This window comes from Panthera onca, chromosome A2 (genome assembly GCF_046562875.1).
Source record: "Panthera onca isolate mPanOnc1 chromosome A2, mPanOnc1 haplotype 2, whole genome shotgun sequence".
Taxonomy (NCBI): domain Eukaryota; kingdom Metazoa; phylum Chordata; class Mammalia; order Carnivora; family Felidae; genus Panthera; species Panthera onca.
In genome coordinates, this window is record NC_138340.1 from 115,556,926 (window position 1) to 115,580,360 (window position 23,435).

General features: G+C 37.2%; 1 protein-coding gene and 1 long non-coding RNA gene across 2 annotated transcripts; both read right to left on the reverse strand.

The window, feature by feature from the left end:
* Nucleotides 1–542: 542 nt before the first annotated feature.
* On the reverse strand, nt 543–22,449 carry TRA2A (transformer 2 alpha homolog). The gene is made up of 8 exons (XM_078441381.2): nt 22,244–22,449; nt 11,805–11,938; nt 7,989–8,154; nt 6,252–6,440; nt 3,433–3,548; nt 2,246–2,371; nt 1,686–1,753; nt 543–1,529 (listed from the first exon to the last, which is right to left on the reverse strand). Exons 1-8 carry the CDS (start codon nt 22,277–22,279, stop codon nt 1,519–1,521), a joined length of 846 nt encoding a protein of 281 aa, XP_078297507.1. The 5' UTR covers nt 22,280–22,449; the 3' UTR covers nt 543–1,518.
* Nucleotides 12,013–22,237, reverse strand: LOC144614952 (uncharacterized). The gene is made up of 2 exons (XR_013553304.1): nt 21,628–22,237; nt 12,013–12,531 (listed from the first exon to the last, which is right to left on the reverse strand). It is a non-coding gene; the product is annotated as an uncharacterized LOC144614952 (long non-coding RNA).
* Nucleotides 22,450–23,435: the final 986 nt, after the last annotated feature.

A 23,435-nucleotide genomic window follows, 5' to 3' on the forward strand; every position in this document is an offset into this window, starting at 1 on the left:
CACTCCTATCCTTTTTTATAAAAGTTGCCTGAAACATAATCCACCTCTTTGCTAAAACACTTTCACCTAACATTAGAGTATGTTCCCTATTAGAATGTGGGCTTCTTGAAGACATACACCATATTATCTTTCCTTCACCACGGTGCTTGGTATTGAATACTGTCAGTATCAACAACTTGGCTGACAGAAAGGGAAGCAGGAGGAAGAGGAAGAGGAAGCACCTGGGTAGCTCAGTTGGTTAAGTGTCTAACTTCAGCTCAGCTCATGATCTGATAGTTCATGAGTTTGACCCCCAGTCAGACTCTGTGCTGACAGCTCAGAGCCTGGAGCCTGCTTCAGATTCTGTGTTTCCCTCTCTCTCTGCCCCTCCCCAGCTTGTACTCTGTCTCTCTCTCTCAAGAAATAAACCTTAAAAAAAATTTTAAAGACTGAGGAAGAGACAGAATTATACAATCAGGTATAGCAAATATGTTAGGAAAGGGACTGGTTCCCAAATCAATCCAGTTATAGTTTCCCATTCTACCACAATAAAAGAGACAGTCTCATTTTCAAAGAAATTAACTTTTATTTGAAAGGAGACTACTTTTCCTCACACTTATCTTCTAAGGACTCTATACTATACAATAATAGCCTGCTTAACCATTGTCCCAATACCAAAATTTCTAACAGCAAAGTATACAATTGCTCTAAGTAATAAATAAGAGTTGTCCTTCACTGATTAAGGGAATACTTAAACTTCAATAAATTCAACACAAAAATCACACTTTAAATTTTAACAGATGTATTTTAAATACAACATGTTTTGTAGGAGTCCACAAGCTTTTCATCTCTTAAAAAAAAAAAAAAAGAAAAAAAAAGGACAATTTTTAGGGCTCAAAAATTTCATTCTTCAAAAGAAATGACCAAGTGTTTTCTTTTATAGCTTCAAACTTTCTACACTATTTGACTGCTCCATGCCACCCCAGACAAACTTGACATGACTGAACTACTTTATGTGTTACTATCTTTCCCAAAAGTTGTTAAAAAAGGAGTTTTAAATGCAGGTCTCTAGTACAATGTCTAATACAATATCTAACACAAAAGAAGCTTTAAAAAGATCATTTCTTTCCTCATTTGATTAGCCAGGAGTTAATTTTCTGTAAAAGCAAAGCAAAGGAAAAAAAAAAAAAAAACATTTACAAAGTGTAACACTGGGGATTCCTTTTTTACTTAAGATGTTTACTCAAAATGACAACAATTACATCTTTAAGAGTATACTAAAAGGGGTGGAAACAGCAATACAACTGACAAAGTGTAGATGGTAAATAAACCAAAGATTTTTTTTTTCAAAGGTTCTTTTTAAAGGAGTAAGGATTAGAAGCTTGGGGAAATCCAGAATTAAACAAAACAGAAACCAAACCAAAATCAAAAACAAAAACAAAAACAAAAAACGAAACACACCAAACTAAACCAAAAAAAAGAAAAAAAAAAAAAAAGAGAGAGAGAGAAAGATGTCCTCATCTGCAACCATTCTGTTTATCAATAGCGTCCTGAAAGAGAGCAAAAAATAAAAGTCAAAATGACAATTATAGTTTGACTTGCCTAGTATTCGTCAAACTATGAACAATCTCCATATATGCTGATTTTCTAAAATAAACCATTGATTACGAATGGTTCTTAATGCCACAAAGTAAAAGTGTACATACGTGGACTGTAGGAACGAGATCTTGATCGTGATCTGTATCGACTATAGTAAGGAGAAGGTGATCTTCTTCTGTAGGAAATAAAAGATTACTTTGCATACCACATAATCACTGAGGCAGATGAAAATAACCATTACATTCTCTGTGTGCCAATTAATACTAGAACAGCAAGCATATGACACAACAAAATATTGGCAAATACAGATTACTGACCTCTGTTCTCAATCTTGAGAAAATAATTTCCCCCTTCCTCAAGAAACCATCATATAAAATCTATTTTTTTAAAGTTACTTAATTTTGAGAGAAAAAAAGCACAAGTGGGGGAGGGGCAGTGACAGAGGGGGAGAGAATCCCAAGCAGGCTCTGCAAAAGTGCAGAGCCTGAATTTATAAACTGAGATCGTGACCTGAGCTGAAGTCAGTTGCTTAACCAACTGAGCCACCTAGGCATGTCCCTGTAAAATCTATTTTAAATATTTTATTAATGTATATGAAACAAAAATTAAAAGTACTAAATACTATTATAATCTAATTTAGAATGAAAATTACAAATTAAAACATTACCTGTACCGGTAATCATAGTCTTCATATCTGTCATACCCACGATCATATCCTCTATCATAGTAAGAATCCCGACGCCTGCCACCTCCTCCACCTCCACCACCACCTCCGCCACCACCACCGCCACTACTACAGAAAAATATAAAAATTTTACATCAATGTGATTTTCCAGTATCATTTAATACCAACTGGTGCTTAAATAAAACGGAGGAAGGAGGGAAGACAATGTAGAAAGAAAGATTATCCCTTTTCGCGTCGGTTACCTCCACATCTCACTTTGCTGACTCCCATGGTATTATTCTGCTTTGGCTTCCTATTCATTACATAAATAACCAGGAATGATTTCCCAAAACTCTCCAAATTATAAACTGCTCTTTTATACTACTCAAACCAGCAGGACCTTTTCTTTTCAACAAGGTGAAATGAAGCACTGTGCTAGGAAACAGTACCAAAATGCTTAAGATGTGAGTCCTTAAGACTAATTCAGATGCAATTAATAAACATCATGAATTAAAAAAGGTTAACCAACCCGGAACAGCAAAAAGAATTAACTACCTTACACTGAGGCGCATCACTACAACAATTTTGAGATCTGGTTTATAAGACTTTGGCAGTGAATTTAAACTCTAAGCACTTTCTCCTGTACTTTTCCCAACTCCTAATCATAGGTACATTATTTTCACTTTAGTTTTCTGTAGGCTCTCCTTGCCAAACCCTACATTTTCCTCAGGCTTCAAAATAACTGAAAGTAATTCCTTCTTTCATTCTTAGCAATACTGTCTTTGGTTGTATTATATTAAAAAAAAACATATATAAAAGCCTCTTTATTTTCTGCAATGTGAAAACTGACTTAAAAAAAAAATATGTATCACTATCCAATAACCCTTCCCTATTCACAAGGCTTCCAAAGTCATGTAAGAATAGAAAGAGAATGCTTAAAAGCATACACTATTTTTCTCATCTTTAATAATTTTTCTATTTGTATTAGCATCAAGCAAAGAGTCAGGAACAACTGTGATGGCTTTAATTTGTCCCCCTCCTCAAACAGATATTAGAATATGTACAAATTAAGCTTTCCATTCTAATTATAGGAAAAAATCATTTTATCTGCTAATTAATAAAAAAATTTGCATGCATTTCTGGTGAATTTCTGGCTCTTACAGTTTAGCTTAGAAAACATGTTATCTTACTGAGTTGGTCTGCCCATGTAGATGCCAGGTGTAGGTGTGTGCGCTCTCTTGGTAATAGAATAATCCACACGAATTCTTCGACCATCCAGCTCCATTCCATTTGCTCTTTCCATTGCCTTTAACAGAGAACAGGCACAGAAAGTCATGCATATTTTACTAAGAAGAAACTACTAAAACTGCCAACAAATTTAACACATTTTCCATTTGAAGTTAAAAAAAATTAAAATTCTCTAAACACTTCTTTCCTAAACAATAAGGACCAGGATTTTATATTATTAATCCTTGCTCTATGCATGTCAATAGTATTGAGTTTTCTAATGTACACACAGACACTTAAGCATCCCTCTGCTTAAACACTGGGGGCAGCTACAGAGAAAAAAACCACACAAGTTGGGAAGCCTGCATAACTCTCGAGGCTGCAGTTACTAGTTTCAGTCTAGGCAACTCAAAGCAGAAACTGCCATTCAGCTCACCTAAAACTATTTCTTAGGTAACACACCGCCACCTAGTGAACTCCAAATATAAAAGAACTTTTAAACCGGCCAACAAATGCTCCTGTCTTTATACCTGTGCTCACATTCCCTAACATTCTGCCCTTTGGCACGAATACCAATAAATGTGACAATAATTCAAGTACATTACAAAGTTCTTTGGAACCAATTTCATTTTATCTTATAAAGGAAATAAACCAGGCGGAGTGGTTGTGGGAAGAATCAAGAGCTAGGACAAATAAGTTTCATATTTAAAAAAATCTTAATTGTGGTATTGTTTTATACTTCACAACCTTCACTTCAGGTCAGATATCCTAGTATTTTTATTAAAAAAAAAAAAAAATGTTTACTAATTTTTTTTTTTTTTTTGAGAGAGACAGAGCACACACAAGAGGCAGAGAGGAGAGAGAATCCCAAGCAAGCTCCATGCTCAGTACGGAGCCCCTGAGACACTGGGATGAACCAGGAGATCACCAACTGAGCAGATTATCAAAGAGCAGGCTGCTTAACCAAGTGAGCCACTCAGGCACCTCCTCCAGCTACTTTTTAAGCTTATAACTTTATCCCTTGAGACCAGAAATAAATCACAAATATGTAACCAAAAAAGGTAATATTTGACAGATTAAAACATTTAGAGAATGCTAATTAGAACGTCTATTACATAAATGATTTACAACCTGGAGGATTATTTTGTTAGAATTATCTGGGGTTTTTCAACCTTTGCACTTTGGGACTGCTAATTCTATGTTGTGGGTGGCTAGCTTGTGCACTATAATTGTAAGATGTTTAGTATCATTTTTGGCCTCTATCCACTAGATGCCACTAGCATCTATTATTTTTGAAAAATATGCGAACTTTTATTATGACTGTTTATGTCGCAAATACTGTTCATACATAGAGCAACAAACAACCCATATCCAACTACTATCACATGTAAAATAGTAATTGGATAACTACTATAGGTAAAATAGTACCAACGTGAGGCTCAAACTCACGACCCTGAGATCAAGAGTCACATGCTCTACCAACTGAACTAGCCAGGTACCCGACATTTATTAAGGTTCGATAAGAACAAAAAAAGTTTTGATGAAAACTCAACAATGGGCTTCAAATTCCTTAAAATGGAATTTTCTAACCCGATCGCTATGAACTCTAGTATAGAGAAAGTAAGCCTACTGCTCCCTTTATATTCCACTATCAAATACATTAGAATAGCACAACTTCCGGGGTGCCTGGGTGACTAAGCTGGTTAAGCATCCGACCATTGGTTTCGGCTCAGGTCATGATCTCATGGTTTTGTGAATTCAAGCCCAACATCAGACTCTGTACTGGCAGCGCAAAGCCTGCTTGGGATTCTCTCTCTCCCTGTCCCCAACTTACACTGTGTCTGTCTCTCTCAAAATAAATTTAAAAAATAATTAAAAAAGCAATTTCTTAAAAAAAAATAGCACAATTTCAAATCATTGATATTGATTATGATCACTATTAGGAAAATGAAGAATGGCAATAAAAACAAGAAATGAAAAAAGAGGGGCGCCTGGGTGGCGCAGTCGGTTAAGCGTCCGACTTCAGCCAGGTCACGAACTCACGGTCCGTGAGTTCGAGCCCCGCGTCAGGCTCTGGGCTGATGGCTCGGAGCCTGGAGCCTGTTTCTGATTCTGTGTCTCCCTCTCTCTCTGCCCCTCCCCCACTCATGCTCTGTCTCTCTCTGTCCCAAAAATCAATAAAAAACGTTGAAAAAAAGAAAAAAAAAATTAAAAAAAAAAAAAAGAAAAGAAATGAAAAAAGACCAGTTTTTTCTAGGTATATTTTAATTATAGAACAAAAATAGATGAGTATGAATGGAAACACACTCTATACATGGGGAGCTCATGTGACACAAAATTAAACAGATTAACCTAAATATTATATAGTTTCTCTTTAACTTTTAAAAAAAGATTTTATTTTTAAGTAATCTCTACACCCAGCATGGGGCTTGAATTCACAACCCCCAGATCAAGAGTTGCACGCTCCACCAACTGAGCTTGCCAGACAACTGAAAATACCATAGAATTTCTAGAAAGTTAGTTTAATCACCTTCTTGGGAGTATGAATAAGACTTAGTCAAAGAAGAATATTCATATGCTTTATTTTTTCTATTAACTCAAACACATACATCTCACTTTCCAAACTGTAACACTGAGAGGAAGAGTTTGAATAGACTCAGGTCAGGGAATGAAAGAGAACATGTTATGGAACTGGGAGACTATCAGTCAACTTTTAACAATAACCTGACATTATAATTATGTACCTCAAAAATGTCAAATTGACAGATAATTATAAAATTACCTCCTTTGAGTCATCTATTCTTTCAAAATAAACAAAAGCAAATCCTCGTGATCGTCCAGTTCGCTGATCATAAACCACATTGACACCACTCAATGGTCCGTATCGAGAAAATACTTCACGAAGATCTCTCTCTGTTGTGTACAAACTGAGGCCAAACACTCCAAGGCAAGTGTTGGGATCTGGATTTGCCTGTTGAATATTTAAGATGTGATTTAATTTCAAGCTCCAAACTGAAGTAAAAATTAAGCCACACAGAAATACTTTGAACACCTCATCTAATACACAAAGACTATACACTACTTCAAGTTACTTGGAAAGAAGAATTTAAGAGGAAAAAACCCAGATGAGTAATATTTTACAGTTTACATACAGTACACTCACCCCTTCTTTGGAGTATACATCCAGTTGTATCCTAAATAAAAACATCCCTACTTTCTATTTCTAGTCCTGCAATTTTCAGAATGTATCCAAAGAATCCATCCTAGTTTAAATTTAAAGCCTTATTCGTGGCTTATTCAAATGTTATATACCTTACAGATTTGTACTTAATATGACTTCATCTTTAAGTGCTTTCCTCCATTTTCATTAAGGATATTCTTTCAATTTTCCCACAATCCTAACTTGAAAAATGTACTTACACATTTCAAAGCATCATTAAATAACAGCAGATTCCGTTACAGTTAAATGATTCAGTATCACATAGAGGGAAAACACAGCACCAAAGTTAAGCACAGGAAGTTTGAGGCAAGCAGCCTGGTTGAAACCTGGACTCTGCCAGTTAGCCAAAATCCAAACATCAATGTCACATATCCAAGGCTCAACTTGCTTATCTATTACATGCATTGAAAACCTCTGCACAGTGCTGAATGTGTGTTAGCTATTATTATTACTACATGTATTTCCCTGCCAGCTTCCCTCAGCCTCCACCAAAAGTTTTTAATCTCAATATTTTCAGCTCAGTTTTTCACTTTAATTCGTAGAACATATATTTTCTTCACAAATTTCAACTTTTCACTCAAAAGTCAAGAAAATAAAATATATAAAAAATATATTTTTTTTAATATTTAATTTATCTTGAGAGACAGAGAATCCCAAGCAGGCCCTGCAGTTGGGGCTGAAACCCATGAACCATAAGATCACATTTTGAGCTGAAAACAAGAGTTGGACATTTAACTGACTGAACCACCCAGGTACCCCAAGAAAATAAAATATATTTAAATGAATATAAATAATATTCATATGCTTAAGGATGTTTCTGGAATATCACTTTATTTATTTTTTATTTCCTAAGTAATCTCTACACACAATGAGGGGCTCGAACTCATAACCTGAAGATCAAGAGTCGCATGCTCCACCGACTAAACCAGCCAGGTGCCCCCTGGACCGTTTAAAATAACGGTCTAGGGGTGCCTGGGTGGCTCAGTTAGTTAAGTGTCCAACTTTGGCTCAGGTCATGATCTCACTGTTCGTGAGTTCAAGTCCTGCATCAGGCTCTGTGCTGACAGCTCAGAGCCTGAGCCTGCTTTGGATTCTGTGTCTCCCTCTCTCTCTGTCTTTCCTGCGCTCATACTATCTCTCTCAAAAAAATGAATGAATGTTAAAAAAAAAAAACAAAAACAAAAACAAAAACAAAAAAAAATCCAAAAAGACGGTCTAGTCTCATGAAAGCAAGATATTATGCTATAACTAAACACCTAAGACAAAATAAGTTTTCATTAATTTTTTAAAACTACATACCCTGCTGCCTGTATGTCTTCTCCGGTTAGACATTGGAGAGTGACTTCGGCTTCTACGACGCCGGTATTCAGGTGTATATGACCTACTTCGAGATCGTCTCCTATGAGAGTGAGAATGGGATCTGGATCGAGTGTAACGTCTATGAGAATGCCTCCTTGACCTCGACCTGTGAGAGAAATAAATTTAAGTGAAAATACTGAAGCAAATGGGTAATGCCAAGGATTTATACATGTACCCCAGCTCCTTTTTACTTTCTGAGGCAAGTATATTCTTCTTGTTCTCTTAATCATACAATCATCTTGTTCTCAGTCTATCCCTTCTACATTCACTCTTTTCACACTATACCTTACAAGCATATTACACCTCTATCTTCTTTTAAAAGAAAAACACAAAACAAGCACTAAGGAAATCCTGCAATATTCTGAGACATGGATGAACCCTGAGGACATTATGCTAAGGCAAACAAGCCAGCCACCAAAAGACAAATACTGTGATTCCACTTATATAAGGTTCTTAGAGTAGTCAAAACCATATAGCTAGCAAGTAAAATGGTGGCTGCCAAGGGCTGGGAGAGGGGGAAAACAAGGGGCCACTGTTCAATGGGTATAGAGTTTGTTTTACAGAATGAAGAGTTCTGGGACAGAGGGTAGTGATGGTTGCACAATGTGAATGTATTTAATACCACTACTCAATAGCACACTTAAACATGGTTAAGACTGTCAATTAAAAAAAAAAATTTTTTTTTTAAATGTTTACTTATTTTTGAGAGACAGAATGTGAGTGAGGGAGGGGCAGGCAGAGAGAGAGAGAGGGGGAGAGACAGGGAGGGGGAGAGAGAGGGAGGGGGAGGGGGAGGGAGGAAGAGACAGAGGGGGAGGGAGGAAGGGACAGAAGAAGAGGGAGAGGGAGACAGACAGACATAGAATCTGAAGCAGGCTCCAGGCTCCAAGTTGTTAGCACAGAGCCCGATGCGGGGCTCGAACCCATGAACTGTGAGATCATGACCTGAGCCAAAGCTGGAAGCTCAACTGACTTGAGCCACCCAGGTGCTCCAAGACTGTAAATTTTGTTATGTGTATCTTACCATAACAAAGACCAATCACCAACTGTCATTATCACCACAGTAAAATCCTTTGATTCTTACCATCTTCTCAATATAGTTCTACATTCCCTTCACTGTTAAGTGTCATTTCCTTTCCAATCTTTCTTTAGCCCACTGCAATCCAGCATCTCCTAAATTAATCCAACAACCTAAATGCCCGTGTAATAGTCTTCATGTCTAACAGTCTTCATTTCTTCAAGTTTACTACAGCATCTCACTTGTCTTTCCCCTGCTGATTCCCTAGTTCTTCTCCTTTCTCTATTTCCAGCCACTCTGCTATTTATTTACTATTCACATGATCCATCTTTGATAAACACACAGACCAGGAGCGAGCGATCACAGTCCTTTTTTTTTTTTAACGTTTATTTATTTTTTGAGACAGAGAGAGACAGAGCATGAACGGGGGAGGGGCAGAGAGAGACGGAGACACAGAATCAGGAGCAGGCTCCAGACTCTGAGCCATCAGCCCAGAGCCCGACACGGGGCTCGAACTCACGGACCGCGAGATCGTGACCTGAGCTGAAGTCGGACGCTTAACCAACTGAGCCATCCAGGCACCCCATGGAGCGATCACAGTCTTACAAAATAATTTGTTTAAGGCATTCAATAAATGTTATACATGCTAAGGGCCAGAGTGTCTAAAAAGAGAGCACATGCGTGAAGAGAATTAAACTAACAAGGGAAGATTATTCAAAACAAAGAAGGCTAACAATGAAGCTGGGAGACATATTTTACTAGGTAGACAGGGGAAAAGTATTCTAGGAACAGCAAAAGCAAAAGCAAAAGTTCCTTGGCAAGACCTGGAGATGTAGTTCCTAGCACATTTAAGATATAGAGATTTCCCATTTTCCTTAACACTAATTTACAGCCTCACTGTAAAAGATAAACAAACATTAATAAGAAATCCTGTCACTTAAAATATCAATTGTTGGGGCGCCTGGGTGGCTCAGTTGGCTTAGTGTCTGACTTCGGCTCAGGTCATGATCTCACAGTTCATGGGTTCGAGCCCCGCATCAGGCTCTGTGTTGACAGCTTAGAGCCTGGACCATGCTTTGGATTCTGTGTCTCCCTCTCTCTCTCTGCTTCTCCCCTATTCACACTCTCTCAAAAATAAATAAACATTAAAAAAAATGAAAAATGTTTATTTTTTGCGGGGCGGGAAGGGGCAGAGACAGCGAGGGTGACAGAGAATTCAAAGCAGGCTCTGTGCTGACAGCAGAGAGCCTGATGTATGGGTAGAACCAATGAACCTTGAGATATGACCTGAGCCTAAGTCAGACACTTAAGACAACTGAACCACCCAGGTGCCCTTCAACTGTTATTTTTAAACAGTAATGATAAATGACATAAATTAAAAACCCTTCAGGAGTGCCTAAGCTTTTCTCTGAATCAGATAGTGGTAAGTATTACGAAAAAAAATTAAGAGTAAGGCAATAAGGTGTGTATGTTCTTTAACGTTCCCAGGTGGCACACAGAGAATGAATTAAGTGATTGAATATCTGAGGGAAGAGAATTCTAGGCCGAGAACAACAAGTGTGAAGGTCCTAAAATGAAAACATGCTCATTTCCATTTGCACACCCAAATTCTACACAGTGCTATTCTGCACATGATTTAATTAGAGTGGTTAGTGAATCAAGTTGGATCGTGGATATGACAGAAAAGATAGCTGTGGACTCAAGAAAAGTATAGCCTTTTAATGGATTTTTTTTGTCTCATGCTCCCTTGCAAACAAACTCTACACAAAGAAATTATGTCTCCAATTAAGAAATTATAGGGGCGCCTGGATGGCTCAGTTAATTAAGCATCACTATCTGACTCTCAGTTTTGGCTCAGGTCATGACCTCATGGTTTTGTGAGTTTGAGCCCCACATGCAGCCTGCACTGACAGTGCAGAGCCTACTTGGGATTCTCTCTCTGCCATTCCCCGACTCATGTTATCTCCATCTCTATCAAAATAAACAAACTTAAAAAAAAAAAAAAAAAGAAAAAAAAATTACATCGACAAGAGTTCCAACCTGGACCTACTGAGTCACAATCTTCAGGTAAAGGATGTAGCTGGAATATGAATCTTGAAACAGCTTCTCAAATCACTGTGATAGCCAGTACAACATAGACACATCAACCTTCTCCGCTCTAAATTACATGCCAAGTATCCAATGGAGAAATTTACCTTTTGGTTGTACAAATACTGAAATAAAAAACCAATCCTCAGATGCCAAATGCATTTAAATCAATCAATACATATTGAATCTATATTAACAGCCAGCATCTGATAGGTTAACTGGAGATGACTCTGCCTTATCTAAATCTTTATCTAGAACACTCATTAAAAAAAAAATCTTTTATTTATTTATTTTGGGAGAGCATACATGCATGAGAGTAGGGAAGGGGGTAGGGAGAGAGAGAATCCCAAGCAGGCTCCACACTCAGTGCAGAGCCCAATAGGAGCTAGATTCCAAGACCATGAGATCATGAGCTGAAACGAGATCAAGAGACTGACACTTAACTGACTGAGCCACCCAAGCACCCCTAGAACATTCATTTCTAAACTCCACAGTTTGAGAAAAACTACTTCATGTTTTGGATGAAATTTCTTTGGTCTTTGGTCTAATCTTTATACAAAATGCAGCAAAAACAAGGAATTTAGTAAAAAACCACTTTGCTCTGAAAAATCCAAGGAAAGCATTTTAAGTACTATTTTAAGCACACTTACCTGGATTTTGATCTTGATCGAGAATGGGATTCAGAGTGTTTGGAAACCCTTGATGGACTACGAGATCCTGACCTGCTCTCCGATTTTACACGAGCAGGAGTTCCCGTTGGAGATTTTGACTGAGAGCGAGACTCCTAACAAAGAAGACAGTATTACAAATGGCACTGGTCACGTAGATGCCTAACACCTAACATTTAAAGTACCGTAATTATTTATATTGATTGCTCCTGAAAAACAAATGGTTAGGCAACACCCTCCAGAAAAAATTTCAGCTCATTAATAACCCATTGTTAATACTGCTAACTGTCCTCAATAATTCCCTACTTGAACCAGATCACCAATTCTCTATTAACTAAGTAATCATGCAAATTCATCTACAACTTGATCATACAGACACTGGAACATAAACCATACATTTACTTAACCTAGGACCCATTCATTCTTCCAGATTCTTTTAATTCTACTTCACTCTTGCTTTCTACTTCTCTTCATTCTTCATTGAGTTTTTCATTTTTCATACTTCGTGTATTCTTCCCCAATTCAAACAATTCAAAATAGCCTTAAAAAAAATATTCAAGTGCTTCTATCTGACCAATCTTCTGTTCAATTTTTTCCCCCATTCAATTTTAATTTTCTGATCTTTAATACTTTTCATTAGCCTTCTTTTATCTTGATTTATCTTCCACATTCTTGGAAAAAACTCTTCAATTTCTTCACGAACATTAACCTTAATGGAAAAAGAACATTTAGTATATTTAAGCACGTGGGGATTATAAAACTCTGCTGGAGTTCAGAATGTTATCTACCAAATGGAAAAGCCAGCAGGTAAAGTGCAAATAACTAGTTTATTAAAAAACAATTTTATAATCTTTAAAATTTTTCAAAAGTCTAGTTTCTAACAAAGAAAATTTACTGAATTTCTCTAAATGTTTTTTACCATATTCTTCACCCTCCTCCCCTTTCATGTTTCATCCTATTTCCTAAAATGTGAACAATTTTAATATAAATAATTAATCCAAGCATAAATCTAACATTAACTGTAATCCCCCCCACGTATGTATTAAGTATTTACTAATTTATAACTTGAAGTCTTAGTTATCTTAAAATGAGCTTTCACTAAGCCATGCTAAGATACCAAGATACAGTTAAAGCAAAGCATTCTGGGCTGAAATTTGCACACATCTACCTAAACTCAATTATTAGAGAACACATGCTGATGTTCAAAGTAAAAAAAAAAAAAAAAAAAAAAAAAAAATTAGTGAAATTACTAACATCTTTTCCCAATTATGTTTGACCACTATCTTTGCACACTCCAACTTAACCAGAAACATATGTTCTGAAATAAAGCACAAAGATAAACTTACGGGGAAAAGAGGACATGAAATTCTTAAAATGCCCCCTTTGGCTTATAAATTACTAATACATGTAATTTTGCAACTGTGCCATTTTAATATTCTGTATTATCATGAAGTATCATAATGTACAAAAAATTATACAATTAGTATCATGGTCTTTATTTTTTGATCCCACCAATTTTATTAGTTTTCCATGTTTTATGCAGTTACACATACATATATTCCCTTCAGTAACTATATCCTATATCAGAAAACTGACTGGCTTCTGAAAAAGTTGGATATAAATCAAAACTTTCCAAATCAAATGATTTAAAACTGAATAAGAGACTGTTTCTTAATCTGACAGATATATGATTACGACCAAAGTAGGATGGGACAGTCCGGTTTCTCTGTCCATTTACGCCTTGATTATCATTGTAAATAATTACCCCAACCTCACACGCATTTTCATTTATGCCATAAGACTATCATGCAACTTCCTTAAAACTTTCTCTTTGAGTTTAATGTCCAAAGATTTACTTATCAAGAACTGTACAAATGCTGCCAGGCCTATTTATTTTTTCAGATGCAAACAAAACTGAAACATATAGCTACCTTTTCCTTCAATATCAACCTTTCCCATTTAGCTACCTGTAAGTCTTTCACCACATCTCTCTAAATTCTCTATAGTCTCTAAATTCCTGGACAGATGACTGGAGCAGGGACAGCAATTTAGGCTTTTTCATTCACTGAAAACTGTAAAAGCAGCATATTCTGTACTTCAAAAAAAAAAAAAAAAAAGTATGGCCAATTTGCTTGTAATTGAAGCATTACACAGGCTGGTTCATTAAGGTGAAAAGAGTATCTTCCCCTCTCTGCTTTCCCTTCTATAACACAGATCCTATGTTATTCATTTATGCTGTTGAACAGCAGTAGATGAAACACTATATGACCACAGTTCATGTTTACATACATATCAGAATACTCTGTGACACCGTAAAATGTTTAATTTTACAACTGTATAAATCAGTCTTATATTAAAATCTAAGTTTTTTCTTAAATGCTTATGTGAAGCTTTCTAGTACATGGTAAAAATATTATGGTCCAAATATGTGTATGTTTGATTTTCAAGTCTTCCCTCAGAAATAAATATAACAACTGAAAATTATTCAATAGTGCTGAAAATTGCCATTTCTTAGAAATTAATGTAAACAAGCTAACTTAGTAACATCTTAAAATTTAAAGTTTCAATCTCAGTTCTGGCACAGAACTTACTGGAAAAAACTAAACTTTCCTTTTGGTTTGTTAAAACATTAAGACATGACAGAGTATTTTTTCAAAAGACATTAGGCTATTTTAAAAGAAGTCTTGCTGGGGCACCTGGGTGGCTCAGTTGGTTGGGTGGCCAACTGTGACCCAGGTCATGATCTCCCAGCTCATGAGTTCCAGCCCCTCTTCGGGCTCTGTGTTGACAGCTCAGAGCCTGGAGCCTGGTTCTGTGTCTCCCTCTCTCTCTACCCCTCCCCTATTTGCATTCTGTCCATTTGTCTCTCTCAAAAATAAATAAACATTAAAAAAAATAAAAGAAGTCTTGCTTTTTAATTATCTAAGGTTTCACAAACACCTAATACCTCTTTTGTTGCTTATCCTTCAGTTTTTCTATCATGAAAACTTAAATCTGCATAAATTTCTTCATGGAATCATTCAAGGTTAAGAAACAGTCCTCTTACCTCCCTTGTTAACAACTGGTTACAAAGTTGTCACTATCATTTTAACCTCTGAAAACAATTTAGATACAATCTAAAAAGGTAAAATTAGTAACTGTCAGTGAACTTAACTTGAAGAATAAACTACTAATTCAGAATTTTTACTGTAATACAAAAAAAAGGCCCCTCATTCTAAGAACTGATATAGTTAACAGTCTTCACAAAGAAAAATGGTCATATCAATTAATATTTGCCATTTTTAAGTAACTTATTTGTCAAAAGCTGGTACGAAGTACCATTTTCACTAAATTGTGCATTAGACACCAACCTACAACCTTTGTGGACAAATGCTAGATTATCCTTTTCTACCTTTGAGACTTATCTTTATTACAAAATCATAACTTCAACTTTTCCCCCGGAGAAATACATAAAACTTAAATAAAATACTGAGAAGGGCTGTTATCTGTCCTGTTTCACTTGATTACACTGAATCGGCTCTTAAAGCTGCCCAGTCAAGAAATTCTGCAAATTCTTCAGTAACCTGCATTTGGATCCAACAACCATTAAAATAAAAAAAATGGACAGAATGACTCAACCAAGTCATATCCAAATTTTTATAAGCAATCTTAAACAGGCTTCCAGTCTACCTTACCTACTATAAACCAGAAGCCAGGCAGAAAGTTCTCATAGTACAACCTGCTTAAACGGTGTCGGTTCTTTCAACTATTCTTTATTATCAAGGTACCTCTGGTGGCAGCTGAAGGACACAGCCAAAAATAAAAACGAGAGAGCTAACCACAATACTAGGAATGTACCACGGTATATCCAATTCAAGCAATCTGTGTTAAAATACAGCAGCATTTTACACACCGTACATAACTACAACAACCATGTACTATTCTTTTAATCAAGAAAAAAAGGTTATTAAACATATGCACACATTGTTGCAGAACATGAACAATTCCTAAGGTAAGCAATAATTGCAGTCTTTTAATACAGCTAGTATCATAATAGATGGAAGAAAAAAATTTCAACATATATGTTTAGTACTTGAAAGCCCATTAAAATGAACACATCACAATATAAATGCTAAGCTGTAACCCATTCTAATATTATGGCAATGCAAATTCCATACCAATAGTGCCAAGTTTATACAAATTCAAGTTTCTATGATAATAGTATAAACTTTAAAAAACAAGCTCTCTCAAAATATATTTTCCCACTACTTTATGAAATTGGAAATCTATGTCCATAAAAGTACACTAGTGCATTTAGGCAAATTTTATGTCCCAAAGCGGGGTGGGGGGGTGGGGGGGGTGGTGTACTTAAAATACTCAAATAGCTTATAATATTTATTGTACTAAGAACTTCATTCTTTAGGGCTTATTGGAAACCTGTGTTTATCCAATTCTTTAATTTCAGTCTACATAAACAGCTGTTCTGCCTCCTTCCTCTTGAGTATGATAGGCTGCTTCTCTTAGACTCTTAAGCTTATAAAAGAAATACTTTCACTGTCTTAACCCATAACTGCTATCAGAGTAATTCCTTAAAAAGAAAACACTTGTGTGCTGCATTCTAAGTGAGGTTAAAGTGGTCTTTCCATCTGCAAAGGCTCACAGATATACTAACACTTTGTCTTTACATTCTCTACAGTTTGGAATAATTTTGGAGATGCTTAAAGAAATTTAGAATTGTTACTTATGCATAAATAATGAAATATAAACTAGTCACAACCATGAAATCACCTGAAATATTTATAGCCTTTTCTACAAATTTTAAGTGTGGTCAATAAACTGGCTAGCTATGACCAATTTTAACATGAAAAAAATTTAGTTATATTAAAAGCCAATAAATAATAGCTAAAAAATTTTACTAAGAACCTGCTATAGAATTTCTTAGGTTCTCATCTTCTAATATCATGGGAATATTTATGAATCTTGAGTAAACTACAGGGCCTTAGTTTAAAAAAAATAACTTTTCTTCTACCTCAGATTGGTCAGGCCTAGTCACTCATAATTCAAAATTTCATTTTGGTGAAAATCATGAGACAATAAGGATTATATACAACTATATATTGGCAATAATCTAGAGGAGGGAGGGGAAACCACATTTCCTTCATTATTCCCCTCTTAACTTTTTTTTTTTTTTAAACAGTGTTTCCAGATTCTTTTCCCCATCTGATCATTAACACTTCCTCACCTGCACTTCTGTCCTGCTAAATCTGGTAGGACAGGTGAACAAATAACAATCAGTATTAACTAATTTAGCATGTGACTATATACCTTTTACAAAGGTCCCAGGGTTAGTTATTTGATGCCTGAGCACCCAATGATAGTATCAAAGAGTAGGTTTTTACACTGTCAGGAAGGTTCTAAGAAACTATTGATTATCCTTGGCCATTTCACACTTGTTACACTACACAGACCATAGGTAAATAAATTCTGTAAATCCGTAAACAAAGCTCATTCCTAAATATTTAAATCCCTTCACATTCTTTCAGATCTCAAGATTTTTTATTCTCATTTTTGGAATGGCACGAATCATTAAGCATCTGTGACAAATCTGCACTGGGGGTACAATTAGTTACATTGCTCCCTTTAGAAATCCTACCTTCTACCTATATTGAGCAGCGAAAGAATCTCAAATATTAAAATTTGAGCATTAAAAATGTTTCCTTAAGTTTAGCAATTCCTTGCTTAACAGAGGGAATAAAAAAAGCATTAAAACTGGATGAAAGCACTTAACTTTAATAAATAAATTAAACGTAAAACAAGACTGTCAAGTTTAATACTGTCACTACTATGGGAAAGAAAGTCTTACCCTTTTGTAACAAGTTGATGTGATGATATATATGAAATTAAATTGCTTAAGAAACTGAACTAAGTATTTTTAAAAGCTAAACGCTGACATTCTTATCTGTAAAATAGAGATTCTTTTTTATTCCTATTTTTTTAAAAGGAAGGGAGAGCGCAAACCTCCCTTGTACTCCCACATTTATTAAAGTTTCATCAATAGAAAAATTTTAAGCCCAGTTTTATTTTATTTTTAAAAAGAAGCCAGTCACCAAGATGGATTTTGAATAGCTCAATCATCACCCCAATTATTACAAATCAGGATTCAGAGAAGAAAAAAGCTTCCGATATTTCTGCTATTCTTTAACAAAATATCTTAACGCACACACATTTTAATTCCAAACTGGTACAGACGAATTTTTATTTTGCTCTTTGCTTCTGTCATCCAGTCAAACCATATCATGTGTTAAGAGGAACACTAGGAGTCACTTAAAAATATTCTAGCTACTCAAGAAGCTCTAACAAACTCTGAAAAGGAGACAAGTAGCATTTTTCCTCTTCAACTGTGGAATTATAAGATAGACCCTACATGAAAATCTTTAACCTCTATTAAAAACCATGGGCCAATGAATGAGAAAAAAACGGACTTAACGTTATTCTAAGTTACGTTAAAAAAAAATTAGGGGTAGAGGGTGAATAAGTAAAATGAAAATTTCCATTCCCCATAATTTCTATGAAGAAGTCTAAACATTTTTTGGAGACCTAAATCCTAACTTTAATCGAAGCTGTGGGAAGCAAACAACTCTTTATGAAGATGACATGGAAAGGCACAGCTCAAGTACCAGCCTCACTCTCAGCTCAGAAAGACATTTCCATTTAAAATATTTCTGTAAACTGGGGCGCCTGGGTGGCGCAGTCGGTTAAGCGTCCGACTTCAGCCAGGTCACGATCTCGCGGTCCGTGAGTTCGAGCCCCGCGTCAGGCTCTGGGCTGATGGCTCGGAGCCTGGAGCCTGTTTCCGATTCTGTCTCCCTCTCTCTCTGCCCCTCCCCTGTTCATGCTCTGTCTCTCTCTGTCCCAAAAATAAATAAAAAACGTTGAAAAAAAATTTTTAAAAAATAAAATATTTCTGTAAACTTAATATACATGTCCCAAGCAAATTGTTTTAAGGAACCTACTACTTATTTTAAAGTAAAAATGTCTCATTCTTTACGGACCAGAGTCTTTACAATTTCCTTCCTTAAATACCTCGTGTGCCTTGCTGCTCTTCTTGTACCACCAGTCCCTCTGTTCTTTGCTAAATTTCCTTTCATTATGCCACTCCCAGAATTAAGAATCCATACATGCCTTCTTATAGCATATTGGATTAAGTCCAAATCCCTAAATCTAGAATTCAAAACCCTCTATTATCTAACTGCATATCTAGTCAAATCTATCATCTATTACTGCACCAGCAACCTCCTCATTGTCATCTATTCCTTAACTGTAAGATCCAGTGTTAGGTAAAGCTTTCCCTTTCCCCTACCTCACAAAATCACCCAGCTTCATTTTCTGAATTCCTTATTACTTCTATCGCTGGGAACGTGATTATATACTTTTACCCAGATTTGAGCTGACAGTCACCTCAAATTAGAATCCAAGTTCTATTTCCCTCAAGAACACCTGACCTTTACTTAAAAGGCAGCAGATGCTTGACAGTTTTACCTTAGGCAGAAGGGAATTTTGATTGGGTTAACTATTAGGGTTACTTATAACAAAATTCAGCCAGTTATATTTTCTTTCCCCACGTTCTTTTATTCCAGTCCTCTACAATGGAAGAAACATTAATCCACAGTGGAAAATTAAGCTCCTGTAAACTGTTTCTCACAAACTCTATTAATGTCTGAGATGCTCAAGTACACGTGCTCCTTTTTAAAAAGTAAATCAAAATATATACAGCATAATGTATGCAATGAGCAATGGACTGGGACCTGTAAATCTCAGATTCCTGGCATGGTCTTCTAGGCCTGCTTTACTTTCTAAAATGGCTAAGAATACTCTAGCCCTCACAAAAGTATCGTGAGGAATAAATTAGAAAACATATCAAAAATCGGGGGAGGAGGTGTGGTGTGGTTAAGATTCTGAAATGCTATAAAAAAGTTGCCCTCTAATTCCAAATATCTTTTCAGTAACATGGGGTTAATATGTGCTATTTATTCTAAAGGTAAAGCAAATGAAATCTCAACTGATCCGTCAATGTTTTCTCTACTTCATTTTAGTTACAAAATTTGAAGTATAACTACTTAAAAACCTCAAAAACATCATTTGAAAATCCTTTTTTGAGTGTTTCTAAATGGTCATTACATTTAGATACAAAGATAACATGACAACTATATTGTTTAAAAACTTTTTTAAACTGCTGGCTAGCAGCTAAGAAATCACAACAGTTTAGAAACCAAAAGCACTAGTGAATGTTAAACTGTTGTAAGAAACAATTTTAAAAAAGAAAAAAGTACACCCTCAGAAAAGCTTCTGGCATTCTTCTAATTCTTTAACCAATAACAAATAAAGACAATTACCCCAACCTACAAAAGAAAAAAAAAGATGTAACAGGTAAGGGTGGGCGAACGCATTATTCAATCTACTGAGTTCATTTACACTAACATACACTTGGGTATCACATGTCAAAAAATATTTTCTATGACAGTAAACACTGTAAGGGGCAGGGAGGAGGAAGAACCCGTTTTCTATTAACATAAAATGTTAATGCCTACATACATTTTAGCTTAAAATTGGGTGGGGATCTTACATATACTGCCTTCTTAGGTGGGTAAAGTGTCAATTACCCCAAACTTGTTCCATTCCTCAATTTGATGACTAATTAAAAAGTAAGAACTTAAAGGACAACAAGGTCCCAAATAGTAGTCCTCTTCACTTCCCCACAAACCAAATCAAAACAAACATTAACAAAAAATAAATTTCTGTACTAAAGTCAACGGAAGGAAAGATTAATGGGCAGCCAAATTTCTTCCCACAACTACCTAATGTTATCAAAACAATCAGCTTATAATTATCACCACATATTTTTATTAGAAGAGTTTTAAAAAGTTTTGTTGGGACAATCAATACGCCACACTAAAAAATAAGCAGGTTCGACTACTCACTTGTATCTGTGACCCAGATTTCATTTTAAAAATCCAATCTTACAGGCATTAAAAAAGTTTTGTTTCTAACCTATTTAAATCTCTTTCCTCACAAAGAATAAAAGCCTCAATCAACCTTCCGATTTAACTGTCTGCTTCTAAGTACTTTTATTACGAACTTCTAAAAAAGCCAAAATTCATTCCAACCAGCACACACCTTAAAGGCTTTTATGCGTTTCCCCTAGTAACCAGAATACCAACACAACAGCAAGAACATGCTGCCTGGGGATTTTCTTTTCAGGGTTTAACACTAAACCACTTCCACCAATTACCACTGTAAGGTAACTTCGGAAGTAGAACTCAAACACTGATTAACGTTCTAGTGTATTTAGGCTGAGGATAACGTATCTTGGTGATGTTTATATTCATCGACCCCAAATAATGAAAATCCCTGAGGCCCTCTTTGCTGGGGGCTGCGGTGAGGAGAGAAATGGGAGAGGGCCTGTAATTTTCAGGTAACGTTTTGAGTAGAGAACAGTATAAACTGACTAGCTATTTTCAAAATACTGAGCCACAAAATTTGTTCAGTTATGTAAGATTTTTTTTTTTTTTACCGTAAAGACCTGTAAAGAAGTGGTTTTTAGATGAAAGATCATAGGAAGGAAAGCATTAGAAGTTGAGATATAAAGAAGAGAGAAAAAAACCCAACATCAAGGAATTAAAAAATCAGGCGTTATAGCATTTCCACATTCATTTTGAAGTGAAAAGAAAGTAGAAGGGACATTAAGGGGAAAGGGCTCCTTGCGTAGTTTTCCCCTCACAGCTCTCGTCTTAAGAACGCTTAAGGGTCGGTGCGGTCGTTGACTAACCACTTCATTAGGCTCGTCCCACCTTCAACCTCAAGGCTTTCGCCTTTATAGACGCAACGCCGCCGGTTCCAACAGAGACGCGGCCGCTCACTGCAATAGAGAGCCAAGGAGACACAGGCCCCAGCTAGTCCCACGCCAGCTTCTCCCCGCCCGGACAACAGCCCCGCGCAGTTTCGACCCCGAGACCCTCTACGATGCTCGGGGTCGCCAGAAATGCCACCGCAGGAAGCACCTACCACTATCCGGCCGGAGGGGAACTCCCTGCCGTCTCCTCCCGCCCCACCGCGACGGGGACCCACTCCTCGGAACAGAGATAAGGAAGCCTCAGGGGTGGGGAGAAGGGAGCGCGCCACTGCGGGGGGAAATCGGACCTAGGAGTCCAGGTTATCAGTCAGTCTCCAAAAAAAGGGGGAGAGGGGGTTATCCGTGGTGTTTGGGGAAAGAGTGGAACCCAGAAGCCATCTTGGTATGTGAGGAAACAACCGTGATGGCTCCAGAGGCTGCTCCCCGCGGGACCCCGCAGGACTCCCCGCAACCCCGCCCGACCGCGCTCGTCCCCGTGAAACCCCGAGCATCGGGCCGCCGCCGAAGACGGCTCCCGCGGCTTTGTACTCACTCTGCCCTCGAAGTTGTTCTCCTCTACATCACTCATGTCGGCCAGACGCTCCCCAAAACTAAATGAGAGACAAGTCTCGGCTTGAGGGCCGATGGCCTAATCAACCGCTGACTGGACCGTGGGGAGGAGGAAAGAGTCGGCAACAACGGCCGCTCCACTCCACTCCCACTCGGTCGCAGGCTCCGGCAAAATGGCGCCGGCCCCGCCAGAAACCTTCTGGCCTCCTAGTGCGCGACGTAAGGGGGCGGGACGTCTCTGTGACGGCATGGCCCCGCCTCCCGCGAGGCTTTGTGGCGGTCCCGGCCTAGCGGGTGGGGGAATGGCGTGTATGCTGAGCCTTGGCGCGTTGGAATCGAATCCTCGGCTGAGTGGTCTCAAAACTTAGGGCCCCTTTTTAACGTCAGTTGTTTTGAAGATTTTCAGTCGCCAGATGAGCTTTTATTGATCTTGGGCCCTTTAAATATTTTCAAAATGGATTCTGATGGTACAGAAAAAAACAGGGAGCGTATACAGTATTTAATTAATACGGTTTTATGTTGGGGTATTTTCAGCACTTCTATTATTTTTCTTCAACCTTTTGCCCTTTGTAATGTTATTGACATAATACATGCGCAGGTAGTTTATAATGAAAAATCACAGTTCCTTGCCTCGCTCCTGGCTGGCTCCAGTCTCCACGCAAAGACAACTGTGTCAATTTCTTTTAAATTTTTTAATTTATTTTGAGACAGAGCACTCTGCACGAATGGGAGAGGGGCAGAGAGCTGAGGAAGGAGAGAATCCCAAGCTGACTCCGTGCTGTCAGCGCAGGGTCTGATGAGGGTTCAATTCCACCAACCATGAGATCATGACCTGAACTGAAATCAAGAGTCAGACCACTCCCTGTAATAAGTTCAGTTTTGAATTCCATATCAGACTTTATCAAACACTGTCTCTCCTTGATGCAGTCACTTACTTTGCTCCTCTTTTTCTGCCCTCTTCAACACTGCAGCAGTCTTAAACTTGGTGGTTTCGCTACCCATGTAGATGCGTGCTCCAACATCCTAGACTCTCAGTTCCTTGTGTTCCTTTGCTGCAAGACTCTTGCTCTCCACTCTCCTTCAGTCACTTGCTTACTTATGAAGTTTGTCATTGACTTTAACTGCAATCCTTCCATCATCTCAATTCAAGCAGTCCATTTGATTTATTTATTTAT

Coding starts and splice junctions, on each gene's coding strand:
- TRA2A (XM_078441381.2), bottom strand. CDS start 22,279: ATGAGTGATGTAGAGGAGAACAACTTCGAGGGCAGA. Junction 11,939..22,243: donor AGAACAACTTCGAGGGCAGA/GTGAGTACAAAG, acceptor CTTCTTTGTTAG/GAGTCTCGCTCTCAGTCAAA. Junction 3,549..6,251: donor GAATAGATGACTCAAAGGAG/GTAATTTTATAA, acceptor TCTCTGTTAAAG/GCAATGGAAAGAGCAAATGG.